This window comes from Brachyhypopomus gauderio, chromosome 7 (genome assembly GCF_052324685.1).
Source record: "Brachyhypopomus gauderio isolate BG-103 chromosome 7, BGAUD_0.2, whole genome shotgun sequence".
In the NCBI taxonomy this organism is placed as follows: Eukaryota; Metazoa; Chordata; class Actinopteri; order Gymnotiformes; family Hypopomidae; genus Brachyhypopomus; species Brachyhypopomus gauderio.
Window position 1 is genome coordinate 7322796 of NC_135217.1, and position 12784 is coordinate 7335579.

Genomic DNA, 12784 nt, shown 5'->3' on the forward strand with positions numbered 1-12784 from the left:
CCCGCAACTCCCCGCCTGGACCGCCACACAAGAGACGCATCTGCATGCTGAAGTGAGAATGAGTGATACACCTGAACACCACAAAGTTTCACTGACAAGACGGGCAGAGAGAGAGAGAGAGAGAGAGAGAGAGAGAGAGAGAGAGAGAGAGAGAGAGAGAGAGAGAGAGAGAGAGAGAGAGAGAGAGAGATGAGCAAACCCAGCTGGAGAGGGTGAGGAGCAGCTGTGAGATGCGCCCTGGAGATCGTCCCAAGTCACGCAACCCTAACACAACTGCAGCGTGACTTCTGATGACTAAGGCATTCTGCACACTCACATTACAGAGCACCGCTGAGCAAAGAGTCACGCTCTAGACAGAGAGAGAAGAGAGAGAGAGAGAGAGAGAGAGAGAGAGAGAGAGAGAGAGAGCTCCTCTTCAACACAAGTGTGTGGTCCTCCTCTCCTACACCATTTGCAGCTCACCTCACTGTCCACAGGCCGCTCACCGACCGCTACTCCAGAGTTCATGGTGTCTGTACTGCCCGAGTCCCGAGTCTCTTCTACCTCCGACGCTCCGACTGAGCCGTGGAGGGGAATATTCCCGCACGCAGGTTCTCCCCCTCAACTCCCTCCGGCGTCCAGGAGCCGCGCGTGCCACCGCTCCCAACTCATCCCCGCCGCCTCGGAGAATTGTGGAGGTATTCCCAGAACGAGGAGCGCAGACACACGCAGGCGTGCAGCTTCTCCTAGAGCCTGCCGAGGACTCCGGGCTACAGCTCACCGCTGCTCATAACACACACTCGGAGCAGGAGAAGGAGAGAGTGAAAGTGAGGGAGAGGGAGGGAGGGAGGGAGAGAGAGAGACGGAGGGAGGGAGAGAAGGAAAGAGAGAGGGAGGACCTCCCAGGGGCCCCACTGCTGTGGGAGGGGCATCTGAGCAAGTGAGTGAGTGTGTGTGTGTGTGTGTGTGTGTGTGTCTGTGTGTTTGTGAGCAAAGGGATTCATTCACTGCTTGCTGCCACAGTCCGTCCTCCCTCCCTCTCTCTATCCTTCTCTTCTAAATCTCTCTCCCTCCCTCCCTCTCTCTCTCTCTATCTATCTATCTATTTCTCATTTTCTTACACTCTGCGACTCTTTTTTCTCTGTCTCTTTCTGTCAAGCCACACATTTAGCTGTTGGGTCCTCCCTCCTCCTGCAGCCTCAGAGCTCTGCACACACACACACACACACACACACACACTCTAAAACACACCCACCCCCCCCCTCCCACACACACACACACACACACACACACACACACACACACACACACACACCACACACACACACACTCTAAAACACACTCACCCCCCCCCTCCACACACACACACACACACACACACACACACCACACACACACACACTCAAACACACTCACACCCCCCCCCCCCCCCCCCCACACACACACACACACACACACACCCTTCCTCCCTCTCAGAATTGCTCTCTCTCAGTCTGGTGGACGGTCCCGTGTCCCGAGGTCCACCAGGGCAGCGTGGTGTCCGTCACGGACGGCGTGTCCCGCCACGCAGCTCTGCCTGCCGTCCTCTCCCGGCTCCACTGTTTTCCTTCAATCAATCCGGCACCATTACAACCAGTCCCCATTCTCCACCTCCTGGTGCTCGCAGGGCCGTTAAGTGGATTATGAAGTGCTGCTGGCAACGTGAGCGTACGGCAGGCTTCATTATGGCCGTACTTCATTCAGTAACAACACTCTTCATTAACCATTGTGTCTGAGGCTATTAGCAAAGCACTCAAGCTACAGGAGTGCATATCAATAACTTTCATCCCAAATACGCTAAACACATACATCACTGCTTTACATAAACATCACAGCCGGAATACAGGGTTCTTAAAAAGGCCGGTACAGTCGCAATTACAAAGGGGAACAAACAGCAAATTTAACTTAGTGTTCAGAACTGTCAGACAGGTGAAGAACTGGCTTATAGAGCAGCTCAACAGCGCCCTCTAGTGACAGCAGCCAGCCCTACACAGACATCTAGCACAGCCTTACAAAACTATTGCAAATACTTTTTGAGACACACAGACAAGGGGCAGGGGGAGAAGAGGAAAAGAGAGACAGGAGGACAGAGAAAATGAGGGAGGGAAAACTTTGAAACTGTTTGAACTTGTTTATGTATTAAAAGGACAACACAACCACTGCAGAACCTCCATATTCAAATACACTAGTGTGACACTAATATTAAACCTTCCGCATACAGCCATGACAGCCATGACAGAAACCACCATGCACTGCTGCTGAGAAAAATAAGACACATGCAAAAAATTAACACACACTGCACAAGAGCCAACAAGGCCATTACGACACACACACACACACACACACACACACACACACAGCACAAGAACCAACAGGTCTGTTACGACACGCACACACACACACACACACACACACACACACACACACACACACACACACACACACACACACAGCACAAGAACCAACGGGTCTGTTACGACACACACACACACACACACACACACTCACACACACACACACACACACACACACACTCACACACACACACACACACACGCACACACACACACACACACACACACTGCACAAGAGCCAAACTGAACTGCAATGGCACACACTCTCAGGTTAAATCTGCTGTTCTTTGAGCACAGGATCTGGTTCAATGTGACAAAAAATACATCAAATGTTGATTCTACATAGTTGTAATTATATACCACACAGTGTGTTTCCTGATCCTCGTGCACAGAAAAGTAGCACATTCTTGTGTAATAACAGTGATCTTAAGTAGTACAAGTCTGCCTTAAACAGCACAAAACGTGCACGTCCTCATTCGAAACATGATAAAGCATATAAGAGACTCCCAGAGGAGACCAAGGGGAGAAACAGCCAAACACAGTTGACATGTTTACAGTTTTTCTTTACACTCTTAGTTCACGCAGAAGGTGACAGAGAACACACTGTGTCTCCCTGCAGCTACATACAGTACACTGTACAGTCCTCACAGTGCTGCTAGTGTTAAAGCTCTCCAGAGCACCAGTGATTAAAACACGTTACTAGTTCTCCAGAGATAAAACCCAGGGCCTGGCACTCGCGTTTGGTAGAGGCGGAAGAGAAAGGCTTTAGGGAGACTAACAGAGTGACAGAGGAATAGGGAGAGAGAGACAGAGGCACAGAGAGAGTGATAGAGAAAGAGTGAGATGGAGAGATTGAGAAAAAGAAGAAGAGAGGGAGACAGAGGGAGGGAGTGAGACAGGGAGACCTGAAAACGGAAAACTCTTTCACATGCTCACGCAAGTGCGAGCAGTCCCGGTCTCGTCTGGCCGAGCCGGAGACACGCGTCTGAGGAGGGTGATTCATATCCAGCGAACGTGTACGTACACGGCTGTCAGTCCTGAGATGGGGAGACGTATCTGTGTAGCGTCTGAACTCCAGCCAGGTAGGACAGGCGGACAGGAGGACAGAAGAACTGCTCTGACAAACACCCCCCTGGGGGCAAGATCAGAAAACTTGCAAAAGGCCCAGGGGACAGAATTTCTGGGCGAACACTGCCACCCTTGTGGGGACATTCAGCTCAAAAATTCAACCTATTAACTCTATGGGGGGAATCACTGGAGGAGGTGTGAACACCACATGGGAAAGACCTGCCAAAGGTCAGGTCACGCAGGAGGTCTGGACACCGCACGCTGGAGGTCTTCCTCTTAGGAAACACATACTTCCATGTTCATTTGGGGGTTTTTATGGTTTGCTGGCATTTGAGAACTTGCCTCAGGGGTTTGTGTACTAGCCAAGCAAGGACACTGCTGCTGTAAATCACTCAACACAGAATCAATCACACACACACACACACACACACACACGCACGCACGCACGCACGCACGCACGCACTCACGCACGCACGCACGCACGCACGCACGCACACTCAGAAAAACATGTCTGGGACAGGAGTCTGCATGTCTCCTCGATGCCAGAGATGTGGTCAGAAGTAACATCCTTGTGCCTGTCAGGCTGGGCTCCCTTGAGCTGCCCCTCAGGATAGAGGAGTCATCCTCACCTCCGGCTCCGAACGCACACTCCTGCAGTGTCTGGCGTGCGTGTGTGTGTGTGTGTGTGTGTGTGTGTGTGTGTGTGTGTGTGTGTGTGTGTGTGTGTGCGCACACATGTCTTTGGGTGCACGCCTGTGAGTACATGACCTACACACTGTAGTCAAACCTTCTCAGGCCTGTAACTAGCTCATCAACAACTCTCCAAGTCAGCGAACACACTACGCCAGCTCAGAGAACCATTACTGCTATGCACAATTATTTTCACAATCTGGTTTTACAGTCTTGTCAGCAGTTTGGAGGTCGTCTGAGCCTCTGCATTGACCTTAGGCCTCTGAACCTGATTTACACAAATTTGTATTCCACTGGGGAGGGAAAAGAAAAGCCACTTAAAAAAAGAAAAGCCACTTAAATTCTAAATTCATATTCATGGGACATAAGTGACCCCCAGATTAACCTTTAATACAAACTATCTCTGTTATTCAGATAGAATATCTCATTTATATATATGAATACAAATGAATACAAGTGCACCATGGATTAGGAATACTATAAAAATAGTAAACATTAGGCGTTAAAAGGCATTAAAGCACCTTTATGTCAACATGCAGGCCTAATGCAGACACTGTGCCTGTGTGCACCAGCACAGAATCGATCACACCAGTCATGGGCGGCAGTTATGGCCGATCATGCTGAAAACTGGCCGATTTCGCTCAGCAGCCCATCGATTGGTGCATCTGTATTAAATAACTCTTGAGGTGTAATTGGAAAATTTGGCCAGTTTGTTTTTACAGTGTACAGTGCTGTCATACCAAAGCAGTTATCAGTGCCATTGAGAATAAAAACAGTGGAAAAACGCTGATGGCACCATTGTGTCTATATCAAGAACAGACCCGAGTCAACACCCACAAAATCAACACACCAGCACCAGTTGGTTGTTTTAATCTGGATTTTTGTTCTAATCTGGATTGGTGAACATGAATTCAAACATAAACCCTTCCTTGACTAACACAAGCTTTGTTGAGATTTGATTTGCTGATAGCAGCTAAGTAAAATCTGTCTGCTTCCTACATGCACTAAACTAGCAACTCCTAAGAAATGAGAATCCATTTTCCTTTTCAGTTTTATAGTATACTTCACAACTGGGGGGGTCAACGTTTTCCAGGGAAATGTAATTGTAATATTTAGAATAAGCATACAGGCAAGAAGGAGACCAGTTGATGGATGTGTGGGTATGTGTGTTACACCTGCTGAATTATTGTTTTTACCTTGTTGTGGGGGTCTTAATAAGGAGAGTTAGACCCCCCCTCCCCAATTATGTCTACACAGTGTATTGTGAGGAATTCTGGGAAATGGAGTTAGGGAACTGAGTCTGTGCCACCTGGAGCAGAGAATCAGGCTCTGTGGGCAGAGCTGTCTGCAGTAGTCCTGTTTGGACGGAGGAGAAATCTAGCACAATCTCACACACACACACACACACACACACACACACACACACACACACACACACACACACACACACACACACACACTCACACGGCAGGGGGGCTGTCAGTGGAGACAGAGGAGGGAGGGGAGAGTAATGTCACATCTATCCTATCCTGTCAACTGTGCTTTGAATCGCATTAGAAACAATGACACGATGAGACAAGATGAGACAAGATGAGACAAGATGAGACAGCAGTCTTGTAACAACTTGTCAGAGGAACAGCAACAATGACAATTGTAGAGCATTTCAGCCTCTACAAAAGCCGCCAAGTGCATAATTACAAATAGCAAGAGAGAAAGTGTGTGTGTGTGTGTGTGTGTGTGTGTGTGTATGTGTGTGTGTGTGTGTGTGTGTGTGTGTGTGTGTGTGTGTGTGTGTGTGTATAAACTCCATGAGAAAAAGAGGATATACTGGATCTACATCAATCCTTCCAATCATTTTCCTGGTGGCTGTCTGAATTTTAATCACCCTCGCTCCCCAACGAGCATTTTCACAACATGCGAAAATCTCAAGTTGCAAACCACAGCACATTTTCTTGAAGTGAAACGCGAAGCCGTGCAGCGAGGCAGTGAGCAGGAGGCCAGGTGCAGCGGAGTGAGCGAAGGCCGGAGCAGCCTAGCCACGGCTCACACTCACACACTCGCACGTCCCAGCGTGGTAAAATGGTACATCAGTCTCCGTCTCGCCCACTTAACCCAACAGCGGTTGGTGTTTACGTCTACTCAGTAGAGCTGAGACAGGGATGGATGGTGCCTTGGGGAGAGGTTCACAGCGTTCAGCACCGTCAGCGTGCCAGCCGGCTTCCGCCTCTCTGGAAGTGATTCACGCGAAAGCAGTCGGGCCTCTTAGCCTAACGAGGCCGATAACGAGATTGGGCCCAACTGCCTGTGTTGTGCATTAGATGTAGTGGCAGTGCACAGTGTGGCATTGATGGGATTTTACTGTGTGTCAGCACTCCTGTCTGATTGGTCCTTGAGCAAAAACCCCACAGACAGTGGGTGAGACAGACATCAAAAAGCAAGGCTCTCTGGATAAGTTATGATAAGGGCGACGTGTCCGTATCGAGAGGTCTCTTTGTGAAATGAGATCTCATGATAGAGTGTTCAAGCACATGTTGGATAGCTAATGAGCCAGTGTTCTTTTAAACCTTGAGACTCCTGATCTCACACAGATCTCACATCTTCCCTATTAGCCGGAGTCTCTTTCCCACCCATTGTCTCAAATGCGTCTCGTGCAGGGTGTGTACTTTTCTTCCAGACGGAGTGTTCTGGAGGACAGTCATTAGCAGGGTGGGGGAAAACCAAACCCCTTGCCTCTGATGTGTTTTAATGGGTGAGAAATGCCATTCCCACAAAGTGCAATAAAACGGTTTTCCCGCCATAGTGAACCGAGAGGGCGTGTTAAAACCGTAGCAGTAGCAGAGCAGAGGTTCTCCTGGCAAAGACCTCCCGCTCTCTCTCTCCAATGCACCCTGTTTGAAATTCATATTGTTTGAAATTCATATCTTTTGAAATTTATGTCATTTGAAATTCATAGCATTCGTCCCCTTATAACGCTACAGACTGAGATGCAGTATTTTCTAGCTTTGATGTGCAAAAAAAAAAAGAGATGCATATCCAATTTTACGGTACCGCACACCACACGCACGCGCGTGCGGTTGCATAAATGTGTATCCACCGAGTGTCTGCACCGCGCGCTGGATGAAATGCAGACATGCTTCAAACAAACCAACATGATAGAAAGTGGCCCAAAGCAGTTTTGGCAGAAGATGCCATTCGCAGTAAAACTGGCCTCACGTTCAAGCAGTGGGGAGCCTTCAACCCCAGCAAAACCCCCGAGATTCACAACATGCTAATAGTAAACCCACTGATGCTGGAACCAGACACCCCCTGATCCAACATGCAGCCTCCACAACAGAACTGACTAAAGATTTACCTGACAAACACACACACACACACACACACACACACACACACACTCTCACACACACACGGTTCCCTAACGGCTCCCACAAACCCATGAAAGTGAATCACAGTAAGAATGGATTAGTGATACATCCATGGAATCTTTCTCTCTTTCCTGCTCCCATACAAATATCAGTGTTAGGTTTTCATACCCAGCTCTTCAGAGCACATTTTATTTAACCAAATACACAAACAAATATGATACTGGAGAAAAGCCTGAGAGTAGCCCACACACCTGTTCTTGAAGCCAGGTCTTACAGGCTATAAATGCTCTGACCATGGGACCAAAGAGCCAGCTCTCTGACACAGCACCCAGTTTACCTTCCCAAGTAATGGTCTATGTCACAGATACAATAGTGATATAATAGTGATTCACAATTTCGTGCAGTACCTGATCCTCCTGCCTAAACCGATTACGGCACAATTGTCCAATGGTAAGAACACCTAAACCACGTGATGTGTTGTACATCAGTTGAAAAGTTTCTATTAAAATCATGACATAATACTGTATACAAGACAATACACAATGCTGTTGAGATACTATGCCCCCTGCTGCCCATACATACACACTACACCTCCAAGACAATATCCAGTGCCTAGCGGAACACATATTATAAGGCCCAAGTCACTTGCTGGCATACAATAAGCAAGGACACCTAACTTTAAATACTTTTAAGTCATATGGATCATTTCAACCGGTAAAGGTATAAATACCATCAAGGTATAAAACCCCATTTCTTCTAAACATAATCAAGCTTTAGACAGACTTCCCAGAAGTGCATAACCTCTCAGTTGCACCCGACTACTCACGGTGTTGACCAGGTCCGGGTAGCCTCCGTCCGTCGGGGCGCTCTGACCCGATGGAGGAGCCAGGAATCTGTGGAGGTCTTCCGGAAGCTCCAGGACACTGCTGGGCTGTTCTAGAAACTTCTGCAGTAGTATTGAGGACTGTTGCTGCTGAGGGTGTAGGGAAGAAGGCAGGTCTGTGTTCTGCAGGTCTGTGTTCTGCAGGTCTCTGACCCCAGAGTCATGATTCCATCTCTCTTTGGCTCCTGAGAGAGCACATGAGGAACATAAACACATGCACATAAACGCATGCACACACACACACACACACACACACACACACACACACACACACACACATACACCTATACATACACCTATATATATACCTCCACATACCCAGACTGTTTTCACTGCTGTATGGCCAGGATGCAATGCTCTCTCTCAGCCTCCTGGCGTCCGATTGGCTGAGGGAGAGCTGGCCCTCCTCCCTGCGTATCTCCGAGAGCAGCTGCATGCGGCGCTGTGTGAACTCCTCGAAGGAGATCCTGCCCGTCTCATGGGCTCCCAGCTGCCGCATGATCTCCGGCACAGAGTCCTCCATGTTCAACTGCCTGCACACCATCAGCAGGTCGTTCCTTGGGGGGTGGAGGTAGAGGGGGGTGGAGAAGGGAGCGTGGCAAGAAGGAGGGAGGGATGTGGAGTGAGAGGAAGAAGAGAGGGAGGAAGAGCTTTAAAGGGAGGTTGTGTTCTATAGATGGGAAATCGTGTTTTGGTTCTGGTTTGACCATTCCTGTCAAGTTTCGACAATGTTTTCCTTTGTCGAATGTATATTCATGAGCCTGATGTGTCAAACCAACGTGGATCTTTGTAAGTCTGTGTTTGGCTTCTGTCTGGTAGGTCACTCTCACACCTGCTTGTTAGCAAGAGCCAAATATTTGCCTACAATTAAGACAAGTTAATTTCAGTGCGAAACTGCGTTTAACACCGATCCTTGGTTTGACAGGTTAACACACACACTGCTCTGCTCTTTGGGGTGTTTGGGATGGCACAGAAAAAGTAGCAGTTTCTAGAGTTTAAGGGGAGAGTTGGATCAGATCAGAGCAGAACCCAACCCAGGCACTTCAGAACACTCCCGAAATAGTAGAAAGATTAACGCAAAGCCTAACAGCAAACCTGCTGTTAAACATCAAACAAAGCATGAAAAGGTACGTATCAGTTTTTCTAGAAGAACTGCCTATAATAAACTCATGATAATTATATTACTGGCTATCGAAGGACTAATCACAAACCCCCAGCAACTAGCCATCACTAAGATATGGTTAAAGATTACACAGATGCACTACTCTATCTATTCACCATCAAAACTGCCCAAAATTATTCTGGATTTCAGAAGGACTGAAGTGAACTATACTCCAGTCTGCACTGACAGAACAGTACAGGACAGAGTGGACAGACATCTTCAGACATCTGGGCCTGTACATCTTCAATAACCAGTACTGTTGCCACCATCAGCCGGGCCCAACAAAACTTTCACGTTTTAAGATGCTTGAGAAAGGTCGTTCTGAAGAGGATATTCATGACCTTCTACCATGGCATTACTCAGAGCACTGAGAAGACACACCACGGTATGAGAGGGAGGACGGCCTTACTGTCATGAAATAGATGTGAATTACTGTCTTAGCTCCAAAAGCTTAGTGATCTTTCCCATACGCCATTAATGCACAAAGCAAGCACCTTGCATCGCAACTGTAACCTTAAGTATATCATTCTAGGTGCAGGCAATAGCAGCACACCCTATCTTTTTCTCTGCTGTGCAGTGTGGCGTCTGTCAGAGTCCAGGTGTTGATATGAAAGCAGGATATGAAAAAGCAGGTATTTCACCGCTCACCTTCCACTAGCTGTCCAGTTGTTGTCCCTGTTGTGCATTACTTGTGCTAATACACAACAGAGACTTGTTTCATATTGCTGAACTGATGGATGGAGTAAGAGTTTTGATGTAGCCTACTTTTGCACAAAAGGCCAACAAAGAAACATATATTAAAGAAAGCGGCTGATGTGAGCAGTAACACGGAGAGAGGGCAGGTGGTCTAGGGCAACAGAAACGGTCCTCCAGATCTTAATACCATTTAATGACTCAAACTGAAAACTTTCATTTCTGGAAAGATCACCCGTCCGCTAAAATTCACATAAGCTCTAAAGATCAGAGGTGATGGATTACTTAAGTATAGTTAACATCGTTTTGTGCAAGCTTATAAAATGCTGCTTGACTAATGTTCTCTGTGGAAGTACCAGGGTCTCGTAGGAAACGCGCTTGTGGGTCGTTCAAACCCTTGTGTTTCTATTTTTACACACGTTGCTCACCAACATGTTTTAGGATTGATAAACGTGTAATAAAGTTTCAGAAGATTCATTATTTTATGTTGATAAACATATTATAAATGTATAATTAACTGTGCTGTGATGCTATTTAATGATTTATCCCACAGTGGACGTGAAGCAGCGAAGCATGTTTGACTCGTGTTAGAAATGACAGCTCACTCTTCAAAATACACAAATTAAGCCAAACACGATTTCCGTGGCAGTCTAACTGTAATTCGACTACATAGTGTAAGGTATCGTATTAAGTATATCTTTATTTAATTGAGCTTTAAGGGCAGGTTTAAACCCGTAAGTGGTGACGTTTACTGCTAGCCGCTAGCAAGTTATTGGCACTGCAGTTACCTCTGAAGTTACGGGTTTATTTTACTCCTGTAAGACTACAGGAAAGCGCTCATATAAGCCCATTTATTTATAAACTTTGGTACATAAGGTTATTTTACAGGAAAGGACTGCGAAGACCAGTAAATAACTAGTGGAATTAACGTTCTCCAAAGGCAAAAAAACTCAAAGCACATCGCTGGTGAGGCTTGTTGACTCTCGGTCTCCACTTGCGCGAGCGGGATGTTGCGGGTCGCGTGCGGACGCCGAACCGTGTCGGTGATTTTGTTGCCATTGAGCGATACTGTCCCTGGAGTTGTGTGTGTGTGTTTAACACTCCTACCTGTTAACACACCCTTACCTGTTAATGTAGCCATCTCCGTCTCCGTCGCAGGTCTGAAACAGCCGCCTCATCCGCTCTTCCTCGCCGGTGCTGGACGTGTCGCTGCTGCCGCTGCTCACACTCGCGTCCAGCGCGGCCGCCATGATCCGCGCCCCGTCTACACCCAGAGCCGCTCCGGCATGTCCCGGTGGACCAGACCCAGAACCACGGCTCAGTCTGAGACCCAACACGGGATTTGGGCATTCATCAATAAAAACAGCTCGCTTGCATTCACGAACGGGGAAGTGTGAAGCTTGAAGTAAGAGTTGGTGGATGTGGGATGGTCCTTATACACCACGCTTGGTCTGTACGCAAGTTCCACATGGTGGGTTTTTTTTCAAGGCTTTTCACACAACTTTTTAGACTAGGGTGAATATGGGGGAAATATTGAACCAACTGAGACGATTCATTTTAGCAAACTGTACAATTAAAACACTGTCGTATACACACACACACACAAACTGTACAATTAAAACACTCGTATAGAGAGAGAGAGAGAGAGAGAGAGAGAGAGAGAGAAACTACAGAAAAACAGCTATTATTGCCGCCAATTATTATATCGAAACGGTGACATGAAATACTGGTTACACTAATGTTGATGAAAACCACTAAAACTGCGAAAACCACTTAAACTCGTTTAGCGCAAACGTTTTCATAATGATGAAATATCACCGTTCTTGAAGGTGAACAAAGTTTCTGAAACTATTAATGAATAAAATCCCAAGTATGATGTATTCAAAAGTGAAAACCTTAGAGGCTAATCAGGAGCGTCTGTTTTTGGACTGTTTGGCTTTAATACCAACACTGAAGATAAAGGTGATACTGGAGAATCTTAAGGCGTTTTAACAGCATCTGTGTTCACTAACATATTTTAGCCAACACGGGTTACATTACTGAACAGACGAGATTGAAGAAACCACTGTTTTAATGTCCTTAATCACAGTTCCCCTATTGTTTGACCTTGTTTTTATTAAACACTAATGTAATTATTATCATTAGTGTTTTGGAATGTACAGACCCGTTTAATTCACGTAAACGTGGCAAGCACATTATACAGATTTCATATGTCTAGTTACGTCTGTCTACAGATGTGTATTGTGTGTTACATGGAAGACCTACATTCTTTTTAGTGCCAGTCTGAATACACACGAACCTAAACTCCAGGCTAAGCAGCAAGTTCCTCGTTGCACACGAGGCCGGAGCAAGAGGCCACAGCCACACACCTGTTGGAGCTCAGTGCCTTGAAGGAAGAGTGGGCCACATAGAAGAGGGTTTACAGCCTGCTGCTGATGGAGAGAGGTGGCTGTGGGCAGTCAAGGTTCTCCATGATCTCAGCACCTCCATGGAGAGCAAGAGAAACCGCATATGATGGAGATCCCAGAGGCCACCATGAGAAGTTCACACC

General features: G+C 47.0%; 1 protein-coding gene across 1 annotated transcript in view; it reads right to left on the minus strand.

Annotated features, from left to right (window-relative positions):
- Nucleotides 1-11689, minus strand: part of mcc (MCC regulator of WNT signaling pathway) — a 64063-nt gene extending 52374 nt beyond the window's left edge. The window contains 3 exon segments of the mRNA XM_077010804.1: nt 8322-8563; nt 8697-8935; nt 11359-11689. Coding sequence (XP_076866919.1) covers nt 8322-8563; nt 8697-8935; nt 11359-11483 — 606 coding nt within the window. The 5' untranslated portion in view covers nt 11484-11689.
- Nucleotides 11690-12784: the final 1095 nt, after the last annotated feature.